The sequence below is a fragment of the Paramormyrops kingsleyae genome, chromosome 24 (assembly GCF_048594095.1).
Source record: "Paramormyrops kingsleyae isolate MSU_618 chromosome 24, PKINGS_0.4, whole genome shotgun sequence".
NCBI lineage: Eukaryota > Metazoa > Chordata > Actinopteri > Osteoglossiformes > Mormyridae > Paramormyrops > Paramormyrops kingsleyae.
This window is the reverse complement of record NC_132820.1, coordinates 13,475,503-13,494,071: the sequence shown is the minus strand read 5'-3', so window position 1 is coordinate 13,494,071 and position 18,569 is coordinate 13,475,503. Positions and strand designations below refer to the sequence as shown.

The following is an 18,569-nucleotide window of genomic DNA, read 5'->3' as shown; positions in this document are numbered from 1 at the left end:
GCTTGATGGGCCGAATGGCCTCCTCTCGTTTGTAAATTTATGTACATCCAGCCAAGGGCGTAGATTTGCTCTGGACATTGGTGGGGACCTATGACTCCACCCCCCCCCCCCCCATCCCCTGCCCCACACACCAACCCCGCCACCCCAACTCCGTCCACGGAATGCATGTTTTTTTAATATGCTGCAAAATGCAAAATCACTTTACATTAATACTAGCAATGCTTCGATTGATATTAATCCACTCGAAATGCAATTCATTAAGTTAAATTAAGGAATAGTGTAATGTCAAAGGAATGGAACCACTTAAGGAGTAAATAGTGAGTAAAGTTTTTTTGGGGGCTGGACAATGCCTTTAATAGGCCTCACCTTTGACTCTAACTCTTCCCCTCTGACTGCACTAGTACCTGACAGGATTGCCACCTGATGAAATAGCGTGACAAAAAAGTGAGACATGTCAGTTCAAAACTTTTGCCAAAAACACTAATGAATCACTTACATCCTCAGCCTATCACTCCTCATAATGTTAAATATTAGTATAATCAACATGTATAATACACACACACACATATTATATGTTATATATAATCAACATTCAGATTCAGATTCAAACTACAACATGGCTGATCTGCTTCTGTCCCCTAATAAAAAAACATTGAGGGATTCCTTATGAGCATTGACAGAGAATGCCTCAGCCTATTATTGGTAACAATGTTAAATCTCAGGAAGACTAGGTATAATAATATCAAGTCATTGTTCAACATCACCTGTGACCCCTTCTCTCCATCACTGTCTGATACACAGCACAGTTGTTTAGGTTCTGTCACTTGACAAAACAGGATAAACACATGCCATTTAAACAGCAATCATTTTATTTCACTTTTTCTGAGTCTCGAATCAAATTATTAATGTTTGCCAAGTCAGTGAATGCATTTTAAAAACTATTTGTGCGAAGTGGATTGTCTATTGGTGAACTGTCAATAAAATTCTACTCTAGCCATGGCAATATTAGTATGTAGCATATCAATTTCTTTCACAAGACTGATTTCTGACAAATAGTCGTCATTAGATTAGGAGAACTGACAGGGATCATATTTATACTTTTACATTTAGCTGTTTAATCTGCTGTTAGTTTTAAGTCCGTATTCACAGACTATAGCCTGCCCTGCTATAATGAATGTGCGTCAAAGCGGTAAAAAAAAAACCCCACTAGCATTAACGTTAACTGTTGTCGTTACTTTGATGGACTTTGATGGATTCACTAGCGAACTTGAAGTGACTTACACTTTTCTTTGAAAAAAAGCTCCTTATGTCCAGCTTCTTTTTTTTTGCTGCCGCCAGCCTCACATGTCACCCAACACACCTTCTTGCACGGGGAAAAAAATCCACTGCATTTGGCGCTGCTTGTATCTGAACGCAGCCACAGCCTCTCACATGATAGCAGGGAAATGCACAGCCAATCAAAATGTTCATATGTGTTTTGGGGGCGGGAGGACTCAAGGAGAGAACGTGATTTATCCCTTTCTGCGTGTCTAAGTTAATGTTGACAGCACGATTGTTTTTTTTTTTTAAGTGGATTAAATTATTGGTGGGGACATTTCAATGGTCGGAGGATATTGGTGGGGACACATCCCCTCCGTCCACCCTAAATCTACGCCCCTGCATCCAGCTATTGTTTATTTTTAAACATTAACATTTTTGAGGTACATTTCATTAGAACCTGGTGGTCAGTGATAAGCAGCCAAAATTTCGCAGATTTTTTTTTTTTTTACAATTGTGTGTTAATATGGATTTTAAACATCAGTCATTGTACCTCGGAAGTTTTAACTGTATTTTACAAGTATTTTATACTCATAGGCCGATAATTTGCAACAATTCGATTTTGTTAATTTATTTAAAAAACTGCAAGAAAAATAACATGGACATTCGTCGGAAGCTGACGTTCAGCCGATTTACCGGAATGTTTGACGTCACGATTGGGTGGTCTCTATTACTATTTCCGGTTTTTTTTTCGTCGCCTTACATCATTGGCGAGACGTCCAATGAAATCCTTATATATCCTATTATTGCGGTTAGGGCGCCGTTTTGGGGCGGGATTTAAGCGCGACGCTCCACCTTTATTGCCCTTATCAGGAATAAGGGGGCGGAAACCTCACGGCTAAGTGACGCATTCACTAACCAATGAAATGTCAAAACGGCTGCCCCCGAGGCGGAATGACGGCTCGCCGTTACAATCAAAAGGCTGCTTGATTGACCACGTTGAGGCGTCTAAAACGTTTTCGCGGCAGACTAGCCCTTTGTGATAATGTCGGCTTATTATGAAGAGAGGTAAGCGATGCGGCGAATCGGCTCAGTCTTGTTTTATTTCGCTCGATCTCGATGGACGTTCTTCAGTATATCGCTTTAAGAGACTATCCGGGGAGCTAAGGAAAGTAACTAAATGACCGTGAAAGCGAGCCTCGGCTCAAGCGTTGCGAAATCATTACGAGCTGGTATGGCATAGAAATGGTCGTTTAAACAGCTGTAGGACTTAATCAGTACGTTACATGATATCCGTCGAAAGTCGTTCTTATAGCAATGGAGAGGCTCGTGGGGGACTGCTGTTATCCCATCTGTTCGCATTTTTTGTAGATTTGCTGTAATCGGGGCTGATCGTGTCTGTATTTGATGGTCTGTCCTTCTGTAACTGATTATCTTCATACTGTAGACTAGTCCTGTTGTTAAAACCCGGAGCGCTTATGCTTATGGGAGGTGTTAAAAACTGGAGGGAGACGGGGCGCCTTTTTCTTTCATTATCGTGCGATGAGCACATGGCCCGCCTGTACCCGGGAGTGAAGGGGGGGAAAACGCGGGGAAAGCGGTGCCGATCACACACCAGGCTCCGGCGTCTAACCTATACGGCATAACGGTCTGTTTTAACCGGGCGGTGCTGGTTGGAGGTCCGGTTAGATCCTGTTCCGTCGGTAGTGCAGATTCCGCTGACCCGCAACAAAAGGCTGGGATGTTGGGATAGTGCCTGCCTGGTAAATATCCTCATGTTAAACTAGAGTGATTATACAAGGCCGGTGAGGATACCCCCCGTGTTCCGTAGCGTTGATCGGATTTTTTGTTTTCGCGTTATTTTTAAGGTAGCGCTTCCCCATAAATCGCCCATTTCGTGCCGGGAGGGAGGAATGGCTGCCCGCCTGCTTCCCCTTTTCCATAAGTCCGTCCCACACCCTCCATCTCGCGACAGGAACGTGTCGCCCGTGAGGCGGGACAGGGATGTCCCGCAATTGAATGATGGCCTTTAAAAAACCCTTATAATTTGTGCTGATTCGGCACGAGGCTGAGCCAAACGGTGGGCGCGAGGGCTTTTTTAAGCATATTTTTAGTCTTGCGAATGAGACTTGATGCTTCTCTGTAGTATTGCAGGTACATTGGTTACTGGGTGAATGTTCCTTTTCAGATCTGGGGACGATGGCCCAGCAGGCATGGAGCCAGATGGTGTCATTGAGGTGAGACCCCAGGATTAATGTGTCACGTTGTACACCAGTGTAGACGGTTTGTCCAGTGGCATTTCATCAGTTGATTTTCTGGGGCAAAGTTTGTTATTCAACTTAAGGAAATGCAGGGTGGGGAAAAGTCACACTGTGCACCGTGAGTCTTGAAGGTGCAGTGTTTTAGGTCTGACTGAATCCATAACTCATCCCCTCAGAGCAACTGGAACGAGATTGTGGACAGCTTTGACGACATGAACCTGCGGGAGACTCTGCTCCGGGGAATCTACGCCTACGGTTTCGAGAAGCCCTCTGCCATCCAGCAGCGGGCCATCCTCCCTTGCATCAAGGGTACGTCTGTTTGCTGGTGAGGACAGGAAGTGGCAGTGCCCATGTGACCACGGAGCAGGAAGTGGGCGGTTAAAAATGGCTGATAGCATGTCGAGGTCCCGCCCATGGATTTTGACGTGGACATAGTTAGTGTTCCAAAAAGACTCCCATGAATAATAGATGTGCCGGATGTTTGAGTCTGTCCAGTTGTGAGTTTTTGCATGTTGTGTAGATGCATACATGATTAGCATGTTTCCTGAAATCCCTTTTGTTTCCAGGTTATGATGTGATCGCGCAGGCCCAGTCCGGCACGGGAAAGACTGCCACCTTTGCCATCTCCATCCTGCAGCAGCTCGACATCGAGCTCCGTGGCACCCAGGCCCTGGTCCTGGCCCCCACCAGAGAGCTCGCCCAGCAGGCAGGTTGCTAGGGACGCCAGTAACATAAGCTTTTCCCCTAAATAGGCGGCACACGTTGGAAAATTGAAAATCTCCTCCCCCGGTAATTTTGTTAAGAACTCCCACGGACGGAGAAGTAAGGGTGCACCTGAAATTGCATACTTGCACAGGACATACTGAATTTGGTCTGAAGCCTGATGCTCAGCCGTTAGTGCAGGGTATACCGTGTGTATGCGTGAGAGCAGAGTGCAAGCATTCAGACACGCTGCACTCGCCATCTCGTATCTTGTTTGACTCAGATGTTTTAACTTGAGTCTAATGACTTTCATGGGGGGGGGGGGCGGTCAACTTCCCTATTGGGTAATGTTTTCTACTGACATTTGTACAGACACTGCACTTTGTCTGCCTGGCATGGTTTTTTTTGTTTTTTTTTTGAGCGACCGACGTGCTTCGTTGTTCCAGTGGCCTTGTGAGATATGCTACATTATCGGTCGCGCACTTCAGAGTTTCGCAGAATGTAGCATGTCATCTGACTACCGTTCACCTGCTGTCTCATCCGTACTGAAGATTGGGACATACTGCTGATGTAGCGTACTATATTTCGCCTACTGCATAGCATTCGAGTATGTGATTTCAGGCCCACCTCAAGTGCCAGGTTCCCAAGCATGGTTCTGTAGCCTTTTGGTGGGTTCCTCAAGACCCTTGCCCAGCTTGGTTGAGCTTGCAGAAACATGGACGGGAGCAAAAACATGGACTGTCTGAGGGTCCTCGTGGACCAGGTTGAGAGTTACTGGTTTGGTCACCTGGAATCCATCCTCCTGACTTGTCCTCCCATCCTGTATCAGATCCAGAAGGTGATCCTGGCCCTCGGCGACTACATGGGTGCCTCGTGCCACGCCTGCATCGGCGGCACCAACGTGCGGAACGAGGTGCAGAAGCTCCAGGCCGAAGCACCGCATATAGTGGTGGGGACTCCGGGCCGTGTCTTCGACATGCTCAACCGCAAGTTCCTCTGTGAGTAGAGCCGCCTTTCAGCTGTAGATGCCCGGAGGTTCTCCGGGGGCCCTTCGGTGACCGACTCAAAAGCACAGGGAAGGCAAGGCCCTTGGATGAGCTGCTCTCCCACTCTCTCTAGCCGCAAAGTACATCAAGCTGTTTGTCCTGGACGAAGCGGATGAGATGTTGAGCAGAGGCTTCAAGGACCAAATCTACGAGATCTTCCAGAAGCTCGGTACCAACACGCAGGTCGGGACCAGTTTGGTTTCCTTGGAGTAATATTACTGGTCGTCTAGCCTCTGTGCTACAGGTGCTCCTAGCTTTACGATGATTTGACTTGGGGTATTTCGGATTTTAAATGGTGTGACTGCGATGCACATTCAGTAGTCGGCTTTGAATTGTGATTTGTTGCCAGGCTGGTTATTCTATAGTTCTACTGATGTTGGGCGAAGGCAGCATCCATCCAGCCATGCTTCAGGTCTCTGTAGTGATTGCAAGTGTCTCCTACAGTGTTTAGTGATGTAATGTCGTGTGTGTGTTCATCCTAGTACTGTGTAACACAAATATCTCAAGAAAAACAAAGCGTAACGAAATAAATATCCATTATGGTGCAGTATTTAAAAAAAATAAAAATAAATAAAATAAAATGGCTGCACTGTATCTGTATTCACATTAACAGCATGCGTTCGCTGCCTAAAAAAGCCGTGTCTCAATGGATAGATACTCTGCAAGTGAGCCTTACCTACTGGCCAGGCTGGACTTGGACGGCTGCTCTCAGGATATGCTTCAAATGCACCACAGCATGTCTAGCTGGCATCCATTTGTTCCAGATGTTTTCTGTTGAATTTGTCTAAAGCGGTTCTACCCTGCGGTTCTTCCTTGCTCCACCAGGTGGTGCTGTTGTCTGCCACTATGCCCCAGGATGTGCTGGAGGTCACAAAGAAGTTCATGAGGGAGCCCATTCGCATCCTGGTCAAGAAGGAGGAGCTGACCCTGGAGGGCATCCGGCAGTTCTACATCAATGTGGAGAAAGAGGTAGGGGCTGATGGCTTCCCCCCGCCCCCGTGCCTGTGCTTGGGAGCGTCTTATTCAGTCTGCTGTGATGGTTTCCTATCCTGATGAGGGAATATGAAATGTTGTTTGGCCCAAAGCTCCCTGACCTAGCAGCTCAACCCTGGTGCTGTGGTAGGAAATATAGGCTTTGGCAGATGGGGGGCGCTGTTCTCCACAGTGGCTGGGCTCCCATCCTTGATCCACTACTATTTAATAGCCGACAAACCACCTCTAAAACCTGCAGCTGCTGCCTTTGTAGAAGGCTGCTTGGTGTCTGAGCCCTTTATGTTTAAATGGGTCTTAAATTTTACTGTGGTTGGGATGGGGGGGGGGGGGCTGGTGACAGGAATACCTCTTGGGGTCTTTCTGCTAGTAGGTGTAAGGTTTCTCCCTTCACCCGTTTGTCAGGAGTGGAAGCTGGACACCCTGTGTGACCTGTACGAGACCCTAACCATCACCCAGGCCGTCATCTTCATCAACACGCGCCGCAAGGTGGACTGGCTCACCGAGAAGATGCACGCCAGGGATTTCACCGTCTCTGCCCTGGTGAGTCACCGCACTGGTATCCTTTGTGATTGCAGGCTTATGGTCGTTGGTTTAATCGCTGTATGGACAGATCTCTGCAGTGTGCATTATTGGAGGCGTGTTATGGGTTTAGGCTTGTAGCTCCAGTCAGCTCTTGTGGAATTTGAGATGTCGACTGACGGTTCCTGGATTGAATCGCAGACCGCCTTACAGGGACTCTCTGTGGTTTCCTTGTCGGGATACTCGCTTGTGATGTGCAAGTCTGTAATCGCTGCATGTCGTTCTTGCGTCGTCAGCATGGAGACATGGACCAGAAGGAGCGCGATCTGATCATGAGGGAGTTTCGCTCGGGGTCCAGCAGGGTCCTCATCACCACTGACTTGCTGGTGAGTTTGTGTTCAGCTTGGCTTGTGAGGTGCTCCTGTGAGGTGCTCCTATGAGGTGCTCCTCAGCCTTAAGATGCTTCAGTAACTTTTAGCCTCACGAGCTCAGGATATATGTTGTTTGGGCCAAAGTTTCTCTGGTCTCACAGCTTCATCCCCGTGCTGTGGTAGGAGATATGACCTTTGGCAGATGAATGAAGCTGTTCTCCACAGTGGCTGGGGTTACAGTCCCAACCGACTACTTCATAACAGCCAACATCTACTGGAACTGCATGATGCTGGTGACCATAGAGATGTTATAGTTCTATAGTGACTCTGGTTCCCTCTACAGGCGAGAGGTATTGATGTGCAGCAGGTGTCTCTGGTGATCAACTACGACCTGCCGACCAACCGTGAGAACTATATCCACAGGTAGGTGGATTCTATAGAGCTTTGGGTGGGTGGAGTTCAGGTTCTTGAGGCTCTCACACGGGCCCTGGAGCTCTTGCACTGAATTAGGGGTTTTGGGGGGAAAAATGGTGGCTTTCGGGAGACTGCGTGGTCATGGTCCGTTTCGTCCTCCCCAGGATTGGGCGCGGCGGCCGTTTCGGCAGAAAAGGAGTTGCCATCAACATGGTGACGGAGGAAGACAAGCGGACCCTGCGAGACATCGAGACGTTCTACAACACCACCGTGGAGGAGATGCCCATGAATGTGGCTGACCTCATCTAAGGTCCTCCGGTTCCCCCCCAGTTCCATATAAACTGTGCTCTTAAATGATGATGGACTATGCCTGACCTGTCTCTTTATCGGGGACGGGGGTCTTGTACCTCTCATCACCTCATTGATGTCTAGCAGTTTTAATCAGATTGGCAACTTATCAGACTGGACCGGTCCTGCTTTGCTCACTTGGATATTTGGATACCCCTCCAGTTTCAGTGTTTCTGAATTACCCCCCCCCCCCCAGCTGCAATTTGAACCACTAGCCAAAATGTCAGCTGATTTATGAAGTTCTTGAAAGATGTTTGTTCATAGTTTCTGCAGCATTGACTGTGGTCCAGGCAGAATCGCCACAGATGAGATGATTCCAAATGTAGTGTTTTTGTCCTTGCTGGGCAGAGATGAGCCGTGTAATGGTCAGCAATGTCCTTCACAAATGGTGTTTGCCTCTGGCTCTTCTAAGCCTCATTGTGTTTCAGGGATGTGAGTGGTTTGGGTGTTACTTGGTGCATGTCGAACAGGCCCATATGGACAGCTTCATATATTTACAGCAGATTTTTTTTTTAATGGTTCTGGTTTAGTTTTACCAGTCTGTTCAGGCACAGGCCTGGTCCTCTGTAGTCAGAGTAACAGTTGAGTTTTATTGGCTTGGAGTGGCTAGAAATTTTAGGGCCAAGAAACCGCTGTGATGACCGCATGCTGCGGAACTGGGGTGCCTTGTAACCTACCTCAATGTTTGTTTTGTGGAAAGAGGGGTGGGAATGGAGTTATACAGACATTACTGCGGATGGTGAGCTTCCATGTGATCAACCCATGGCGACTCCCACACCTGTACACAAGGGGGGGGCGCACAGTCAAGCCTTCAATGCTTCTATAATTGATGGATTGTTTAGAGAACAGAAGCCATGTAAATGCCTTTTTCTACATTGGATTCTGTGTAGTATTTATTTGGTCTGAAATAAAATTGCAGTCTTGTAGTCTTTTTAAACTGTTAACTGATGTTAAGTGTCCTGTGGTAATTATTATCCCCCCCCTCCTCCTGCCAGTGTCAAAGCACAGGTCTGAATATTAACCCTTATACTGGCCTCTTCAAAATACATATGGCTGCTTTAATCATATAAAAGTGATTTAACCCTTGGGCTTAACAGATTTAAGAGCCACTTCAGTTAAGTTTGTCATGAAATTATGTATCCTGCGATGGGTTGTCGCCCCCTGCTGGTTCATTCCCTACCCTGCGCCCGTTGCTTCTCGCATAGGACCCGGATCCCCGCGACCCTGCATGAGACAAGCGGTTACAGATAATGGGGGAACGGATAGATTACGTATCTTTTCAAATGTAATGATTCTTCGCGGATTTCTTAAATGGTCCCACAGTAAGTGCCCAGCTGCAATGCTGACTCCTAAAAAGTTTCAAAATGACAATTTGTAAGAACTATTCAAATTTTCTCGTTAGATGAGCCTGACCCGGGCGGTTTGGTCACTCATCCGCCAGAGGGCGATGCATTTCTGTCTCAACCAAATGTGACCTCCGGTACCGTGAAGAGCGCTTTTTCTTTGTAGAAGAGTACATCAGCTTGTTTTGAAAACTATTACCAAAGTCAGTTTAGCAAGCAATAAAAAGTAATTGTTTTCATCAACTGCTTTTAATTATTGTGAATCTGTTATTTCTGAGCTGTAAATAGACTAACTGTCCAAAAATCAATTCCAAACAAGCTGACAATTCTGCATGGAGGCTACTGTGAGTTTTTATTGTAGCCTAGTACTCTGGGCCTTGAAGCCGGTTGGGTGTCTTTAGGTCACCCGCTCAAATTAAGTGAACCTCCTCGCGTTCTCCTCCAAAACTCATCCATCTCTGCTCCTGTCACGAAGAAGGCTCGGAATGATGCCAGTGAATTTTAGTCGGTCAGTTACCACCCATGACCGGCTGTCTACATTCATGTATTGCAGCCAATTAATTTTCTTCTGGATTTTCCGGTATAGTATCTTCCGTCCGAATTCCCCCACACCATGATCTCCGCAGTGGTACCAAACCACCCCCGCGATGCACTTGCTCACCCGATTGTGTGCGGGTGCGGGGGCGGGGGGAGGGGGTTGTACACAAGTGGGAGTTCTGGTAAAAGAGCTGCCAGTCCTTTTTCCCCTCCCGGCCCGTGACGGATGATGGGGCTACTGTTAGGGCTATTCACCTTTGAAGAACAGTAGGGATTCCAAAGGCGACTCAGGTATTCAGTCATTTCGCCGGGATGTCGGGACTTTCTACACGAACCACTTGTGTTTTCACCGCGTTGTCGTTTCTTAATGTCTGCAAAGGATTTCAACTCACTAAGCAAAGCTCTGCTCCATTAGTTTTTTAATGTTGTGATTCGATTTCTGTGATTATGAAATTTTAACAATTAGTCATCATTCACTTAAATGTAGAATCAGAGATGGGGTAATCATAATTCTGTTTCTGCACCTTATTATTTGTGGTCCAACGGTATAAATCTGTCAACACCCTTCGCTGCTTTGGTAACTAGCACATATTAACACAGCTGATGTATTTGATAGTAACAGGCAGGGCAGTTGTCCAAATGTAAATGGACACCACGAATAGTTGAATGACACCAGACAAATACATGAATTGATCTAGAGAATTGGTGTAATTTCCCGTACGGCTCGAAAGATTTTAACTCGCATGCACCATATGTGTTTGTTATGCTGTTTTGAATGGTTTTGCTAAACTCCGAAAAGAGCTGAGCGCATCGAGGAGGGTGTTGAAGTGGGGGGTCGCCTGAAAGGCATTCTGGGGAGGGTCGTCTTGGAAACGGCAACGGGAGAGTGGAGGCGCACAATTCGGGGTCTAGTTATCAGTCGCACACTTGCACCTTATATGCACCCTCCGAAAACGGGGAAACGGACCGTGCATCCATCGCCAACTAGACAAAACACTACAGTTCATAACTCCCAAGATTCAGACATTACAGCACTTAGTGTAACACCGGCAACATCAATATTATACCGCTAGTATTCGTCGTTGAAGCATTTGAAAATATCAGTTTGTGTGTTCTGGGTAAGATTTCAGAGGAACATAAATAAAAAATCAGTGTAGGCCTTGACAAAAACATGCAGATCATATAGAAATTGGGTTAACTGTAAGGTCAGAGGACTTGTTTGAGCTCTTTGGAGAGAATCTCCGAGGCGCTGATGCTGTATTCGGTACCGGTAACGAAACTGGTTTTGGTTCATTGTGCTTATCCGCGTCATCTGCCCTCGTGGGGCGTATGTCGCTCGCCTTGTAAGTGCTAAGTGTTGGTCATAGAAACTAACATTTCTTGCTTGACTAGGGATCAGGCGAGAGCCGCTTTACTCCACCTGCTCCGGGTGTAAATGAGTGAGACACGGAGCAGGTGCGACAGCGTGTCCTCCCTCTCAGGGCAAACTACATTTAGCCGTGCCTACCACCTGTTTTTACATACTTGTGTTTAGCTTCTGTTCAAATAAGTTGCAATACTGTTTCAAAAGCAAACCCCCAATAAACAACAATAGACACACGCACTGTACATAAAATGTGGCGGGAAAAAGCGTTACAATGTCGTTTATTGTGCCGGGCAAGGACTCTTGATTTGAACCAATATTTTTAAATGTAATATTCCAATGCACGCTGCCTAATTATACCGTAGTCACCGATGAGGGTGGATTTTGAAGCCCTTGCATTTCCCTTGCATTTAAATATAATCTAATCTATATAAATGTAATTTAATCTCTGCGGACTTCATATTATTCTGTCTAAAGTTGAAAATTAAACACATTTTAAATGTAGGCCTAATCTAGATTAATATGATTTTCAAAACTGACCAAAACAATCATATTAAAGAATGATGATGAATTTTAAGTCACTGCTTTTATTTAGTTCGGTCTATCGTTTGATATTTGGTTGGGATCGTTCTGATTACTTAAGCGTATTTACACACAAACTTTTCCAGAGCGGGACTACAAAGACTCCAGTTGTTACTTTTGTGTCTTTATTCCCCCCTCCCCCCCCATCGCTTCTGTTGCGCTCAAGCGCTTTATAAATTCACCGCGCCCCGACTTTAGTGATGCAAATGTGCGGGGGTAAAGAAGGCAGTCCAGGGCGGGCTGGTTGGTACAGAGCGCAACTTTCACTATAAACCACAGCAAGAATGAGGAGGGAACCAGTCCGCTGTGTGAACAGGGCGCTGCACCCCGCACTGGGACCCAACGCAAGAATCTCAGAAATGGTGTATTAATGTCAAGTGAAGCCTTGTTTACAGACTTGCATAGCAGCCTCGTTTTTTATCTTGATGAGACCATTTTTTTTGTTCTGAGTGATTTTGAAAAATTGTTTTGCGGTGGCAAAATAGTTATGCATAGATAATTGCGGGTCTGTTGGTTTATCATTTATGTGCAGTTCTGAAATAAATAATTTTACTTGAAAGGGTTTAAATTTGATTTTATAGGCGAACCATACGTCGTTGCCGCCTTTTCGTTTGTGTTTTTGGTTTATTTTTAACTATCAGATATGTTCAGTATGATGGAGCACGAATTACAGGCGCTGGGTGCCTCCACCGAGCCTGGCACGGACATGTCCGGCGGGACCTGCGCCGGCCACGGGGCCAACCGCTCATTGGCCAAGCAGTGCCCGACCAGCGACCCGATGGACAAGGTCAAGCGGCCCATGAACGCCTTCATGGTGTGGTCGCGGGGTCAGAGGCGGAAGATGGCGCAGGAGAATCCCAAAATGCACAACTCGGAGATCAGCAAGCGCCTGGGAGCGGAGTGGAAACTGCTAGAGGAGAGCGAGAAGCGGCCCTTCATAGACGAGGCGAAGCGGCTCCGCGCCCTGCATATGAAAGAGTATCCGGACTACAAGTACAAGCCCCGCCGCAAGACCAAGCCGCTGCTGAAGAAGGACAGCCCGGTCGGGGGTCTCCCGCTCTCCGCCGGTAACCTGCTGGCAGCGACGAGCGGCCAGGGAGCTGAGACCGTTTTGGAGAGTTACGGCTGGGGGTCCTCCGGAGGCTACTCCGCTCTCCAGAGCGACTCGGTCGGGTATCCCCAGCAGCTACAGCGCTACGACCTGTCGGCCCTGCAATACCCCCCGAGTCTGGCCACCCCGCAGACATACATGAATGGCGCTAGCTCTTACAGGTGAGCAGTCGGCGTCAATACAGCGCACGGGAGAATGATATATTTTTAGTATATTTTAATTTCTTATCTGATTCGTCTGATAGTTTCTCTATGGTGCTGCAAATAAATGAAAAAAAATATGGCGTATTTTTCATTTTATTTTAGCCTTGAAGGTATGCAATTAAACAAATGCAATTTTATTATATTCACCACAACGAAAATATTTTAGTTTGTGGCTCAATCATTGTCTGTATTATTTCATTATTTGTATGAACCAAAAATTCAAATGACATACAATTCAGACACTGAATCAATTAAGGCTCTAAATACACTTAAATTATCCACCGTTAAACTTATTCCGAGGCATATAAGGAAAACGCATCAAGGTCGTGTCTGGTTGCCGGTCCGGTATCTCTCCACGTTTTGGGTAACTGGATAAAAACTTACAGAGGAGATTGTTTGACGTGTGTTTGGAAGGTTTAGCGGTAATTATCCCTGAATGGACCGGCGTCAATTCATCTTTCTCTGTGCTAAAAAGTCCAGTCTCAGTCTGCTGTTTCTAACTTGTAAATTCTGCTGTTCTGTATGCATCCCCCGTGTGAGTCCAGTGCGCCCATGAGCCGGGCTTTGGCTGAGATCCTCCCCGCGGGTGGATCTTTCGAACCCTTCCCCGTGTCTGTTTGCATTGTAACAGCTGCTCAGCCTGTGTATCCAAGCATCCATTCCCCCCCCCTAGCCACCATACCCTAACCCTCCCTCTCTGTCTCTTCCTTCCCAGCAATCTGCCCTATGGCACCAGCCCCCAGCAGCCCAGTCAGCTGATTTCCATGGCGAAGACGGAGCCGCCGTCGCTCTCCCCTGGCGGGGCCCCTTCCCAGCCTCACGGCACCCCCCAGGGGGACCTAAGGGACATGATCAGCATGTACATGCCAGGGGCTGATGGGCATGACCCCACGGCCCAAAGAGGCTATCCCAGCATGCACCAGCACTATCTCGGGGGAAACATGCCCCTCACCCACATCTGATGCCCATTTGCTGGAGACTGCTCGGACCCCCGCCCCACCCCGCTTAAACTGGGCTTGGACTTCCCTGTGATCTTCTCCTTGTTGCTGTTACGGACTCCAAGGAAGCCTCGGATGGGGTGTCTGTTCAGGAACGTCCACACCCCTGGTGCAATGGTTCAGCAGGTGGCGAAGTGGTTCAGCCAACAAGGTGCCATTTCTGACCCTGCTGTTGAAACCTTTGATTTTGGTGCTCGACTTTGAACTTCTGTGTAAATGGGTTAAGTTGCGGAGTTGCTGTTGGGGGGATAAGGGTCGACCAAATCACTGAATGTACAAGTGCTTTTTCATGAGTCCGCTTTCGATCTTCTCCCCCCCCCCCCGACGCTGTAGCTAACCTCACTGATGATGTCATGGGATGATGATGATGTCATGTCGAGATGTCATTAATCTGCTGTGTTTAAGCCAAGATGACAACCTTTGAAAATATCACCCGTTTCCTACTGGGATATATTACAGGCTGAAGGTTAGTTTCTTTGGCCTTCGGATGAACCGTCACATTGTAATGTTTTTAAATCCTGCAAGTGCGCTTAAGGCAATGAAAAAACACAGGAAGGGATGATTAGACAGTACTTCAGGAGAGAATGAACCCAAAAACATTTGTTTAGAGAAATGTCATGAATTCACTGACAGCGATTCAGGTGAAACATGTTAAATGTGTGAAATAGTTTCCATTTTCTTCGTTCTGCCTGACAGGCTTGTCAGTCAGATCGTCATCAGTCCCCATTACCCAAAGCACTGCTTTCCCCAAATTAATGTTGTTTTGTTAACTTGTTTAAAATGTTACCAAATGTCAAAAATGGACTGAATACTGTGAAATGTATTTGAAATAATAAAAAAACAATAACTGTTTACGGTGGAGCTTTTAAAAATGGCGTGCCATGTTGTGTTATTTTACAAGAAAGATTAATAGTGTTTTATTACAAAAATGGAGAGTGGTTGCTTCACTGATGGAGATGGGGGAAGGGGAACCTGTCACAGGAAACCCAGAGAAACATGATGAATGGTCCCTGGGCCAACTCGAACTCAAACACAGTGAATGGCCCTTGGGTCACATTCAAACCCAGTGAAATGCAGTGAACAGCCCTCGGGTCACATTCAAGCCCACTGAAATGCAGTGAATGGCCCTTGGGTGACATTCGAAGTCAGAGAAACCATAAATGGGCACTTGGGTTACATTCAAGCCCAGTGAAACACAGTGAACGGCACTCAGGTTACATCTGAACCTAGTGAATCATAGTGAATGGTCCTTGTGTCACATTTGAACCCAGAGAAATGCAGTGAACAGCCCTCATGTCACTTTCAAAACCAGCAAAATGCAGTGAATGATACTAATAGCTTAAATTTCTGAGCACATTTTCTAATTTCTGAAATATTTTTTGTTTTCCTTCTTCCCACACACAAAATGAAGCAACAGGTTTCTGGGAGTGGTGGTACAGGCTGTACCCACATGTCGGAGTGGGGGGGGGGGGCGCGTAGGTGTCCTGTGAGCCGCAATAACTGGTTGTTTGGGAGGTGCATTGTCTGCTGGCTTTCAGCTCACAGGTGCAGGCTGGCGGGCCCCTCCCCCCGGGGGCTGCTTTGTTCCCCTTTATCACGCCCCCCCACCAAGCGGAAAATTAGCATTGCATTCAGGGGTCGCTGTGCCCCCTCCCACTCTGGCCGGGGCTTAACCCCCTTCAGCCGCTCACCCCTATTCTCATGGAAATGGGGCAGTCAGCGCAGGCTAATCGGAGGACAGGAGATGGGGGGAAGCATTGCAGGGGTGTGTGTGGGGGGGGAGGTTGGGGCACATCGTAAACACAGGCACTGGTATCCCAGATCTGTGTCAGAGGAGTCAGTGAGACAGGTGCTGGCTACCACTGTGAAGCTGGGGGGTGGGGGGCACGCGTGTAGAGAGTTGTTGGAGAGCCTGACAAATGACAGGGAAACACGCGCCAGTGCCTGACAGTCGGTTAGAAAGCAGCCCGTGGGCGTTGGGGTGAGGAGAGTGCGTTTCTGGCAGAGCGTGAGAGAGCGAGACGCCGGCAGCACTGACGTGGGCAAGGAGGACGCCGCCCGCCCACCGCGCCTCCACGGCCGTCACGCGGCAGCCTACGAGCTCCGCCGCTTTCACAATCCAGGCGTCAGCGTCGTGGCCGTGCCTCTCCTGCGTCTCTGCGTCACGTGATGGTGAGCGGGGGCCTCTATGCTGGCGTTGGGCGCTAACGTTGACAAACGGACACACCGGAAGTCGGCAGGAGCAGCTAGGCTAACACCTCTAACTTAACGGGGTGGATAAATTTACAGCGTGGATAACATGGGCGCTTATCCTCACCGGGGTCATCTGGAGCGTGTCCCAGGGGCCGGGAAACACTCCTGGTGGGATGTCAGTCCATCGCAGGGCGAACACCACAGGCCATTACAGACACTGGCTAACTCTGCTTCAGGTTTAAGATAACGCCACCTACAGGAAGGATACAGATCCCAGTGGGAACCGGTGCAGAAAGGAAGAGAAGGCACTGCACTCATATCCTAAGCGTGCCTGCCTGGTTTTGGAGTAATATTTATAATCCTAGTTACTCTAGGGTACAACTGCAACTCCTCGGACCCTTTCATTATGCAGCTTAATAAAGTATATGCCACTCTAAGGTCGAAATCAGCTGTTTACTTACTCGTCATACTTCCAGAAGATTTCAGTCTGCCTGGTGCATCTTATCGCGAGAATCCTCAGCTGTCTGATACATCTGCCTGCTTTAAGGGTACAGCAGAATTGCCCTCGAAATGGACTGGATCAGAAACCCTGTTTTTAGTTATAGAAAAGAATTATAGGGAATAGATTTTGCCCATAATCAAAAGTTGTCCCTATTTATATAAAACTGACGAGGAGAAAACCAGCTAGGGCTGGCCTGTCAGACTGGCCCCCAGTTGGGGTAACCCAATTCCAGCAATCCCATTCATGGTTTCCCGCGATACTAATACTTTGCACTTAATTTAATGTTATTTGTTTAATGAAGCATGTTTTGTTCACAGGAAAAAATAGGCCCTCAGCCCAAGAACTATAGAATAATTAGATTTCATAATATTTGTTTAACTGCATCCTTTAAGGAACACGATGATGAATCAAAATCACTTTATATTAGTGCAAGCACATCTACAAAGAATGACAAACTATTGCTTTTTGTGTCTTGTCCCAAATCAGTCAATTAATTATCCCTAATTAATTATGAGCCATAGAATAGAGGCAGGCAGCACAGCTTTGGGAGTTATTCTGAGCTTGGGGCAAAGCTGGCGTAGGTACCCGGGACTGCTGGCCGGTGAAGATTTTCCAGGCTGCTGGATTTTTATTGCGTGTTTCCTCCTGAATCCTGTTTTAGGGGTATAGGGTGCCGATGTGAGGAGGTCGATCCCCGGCTCGTCAGTTTCCAGGGGCTGCTCTGGGTTCGTGGAAAGACATTCGTATCTGCTGTGAAGTCGCGGTCTAATCTTGCCGTCGGGCGGCCGTGGTGCGTTTAAGCAATACAGGCTGCAGACAAATCTTTCACCATCGCAGTTCCCGGTAAAGGTCATTTAAGCATGGGCTGCCTTTTAAAAAAAAACGCCCTTCATGACAGACAGACAACTCGTAGGACGGTTAAGGACCCCGGCATGTAAACCGGGTGATGAGTTGATAACGTGGACGGGTAGTCGGGTGGAGCAGGAGATTTTAATACAGATTTCAGTTGTTCTTTATTAAAACTGTAGGCCTAAGTATTTCGCATTCCTGCCAAGATGTTTGTTTCTTGTATCAAGATCAGAAGAATGCAAGACTACTACTGGTTTTGTACTTGTTAATGTGAGGGTATAATATCGGTCGCTGTCATACATTGCCCTCTGGACGAGGCTCGGCTGTCTTATACACACGTTATACAAATGTGAAATACAAATTTGCCTTAGTTTAATAAACTTCTACAAGTCTGTCCGACGAAAAGCTTCCGTGTAAGAGCGAGGTCTAACATTTTTGCTTAAAAGAAAGATTGCAATTTCAACGAATCAGTGGTAAATTCTTATACGTTACAGCTGCTTTTTTCATTAAATAAGTCATTAAATAATATTTAGGGTAATTTAGATGTGTTGAGCGTTTACGCGATTATATTGGGCCAAGAACGATTTAAGATGACAGGGAAATCCTCCTTTTAAACCACTTCGTCGTTTGAATCCCGTCACTCAACCACGCAGCAGTTTACTCGAGGGTAAGAAGCTGGAAGGTAAATAACGTGCACGAAGTGGGTTGCCATGATTAGGATTAAGAAACCTTGCCCTAGTTGATCATATATAATTACCCCAATTTCGGACGCACCCTTGAAAACCGACCACGGCACATGAGTTATTTAAGGTGTTTGCGTGTGAGGCATGCGTGACCCGCCTCCGCAGCGACACGGTGACGTCACTTGTGTATGTCCGCGGGGGCGTGGTGCGCATGGTTCGCGTCCTTCACGGCGACAGCGTTAAGTGTGCCAGAAGAAGGGGACGGAAAGTGGGTGCCCAGAGATTGCCAGACAG

At 47.2% G+C, this 18,569-nt stretch overlaps 2 protein-coding genes across 2 annotated transcripts; both read left to right on the top strand.

The window, feature by feature from the left end:
* The first annotated feature begins 2,182 nt into the window (after positions 1-2,182).
* Positions 2,183-8,859, top strand: LOC111850651 (eukaryotic initiation factor 4A-I-like). The gene is made up of 11 exons (XM_023824774.2): positions 2,183-2,325; positions 3,446-3,494; positions 3,695-3,827; positions 4,085-4,224; positions 5,050-5,218; positions 5,340-5,449; positions 6,092-6,235; positions 6,662-6,799; positions 7,075-7,164; positions 7,493-7,572; positions 7,728-8,859. Exons 1-11 carry the CDS (start codon positions 2,303-2,305, stop codon positions 7,870-7,872), a joined length of 1,221 nt encoding a protein of 406 aa, XP_023680542.1. The 5' UTR covers positions 2,183-2,302; the 3' UTR covers positions 7,873-8,859.
* A 1,148-nt stretch (positions 8,860-10,007) lies between these two features.
* On the top strand, positions 10,008-14,920 carry LOC111850598 (transcription factor Sox-19a-like). The gene is made up of 2 exons (XM_023824643.2): positions 10,008-13,008; positions 13,766-14,920. The coding sequence occupies exons 1-2, from the start codon at positions 12,380-12,382 to the stop codon at positions 14,010-14,012; spliced, it is 876 nt and encodes a 291-aa protein (XP_023680411.2). The 5' UTR covers positions 10,008-12,379; the 3' UTR covers positions 14,013-14,920.
* The last annotated feature ends 3,649 nt before the right edge of the window (positions 14,921-18,569 follow it).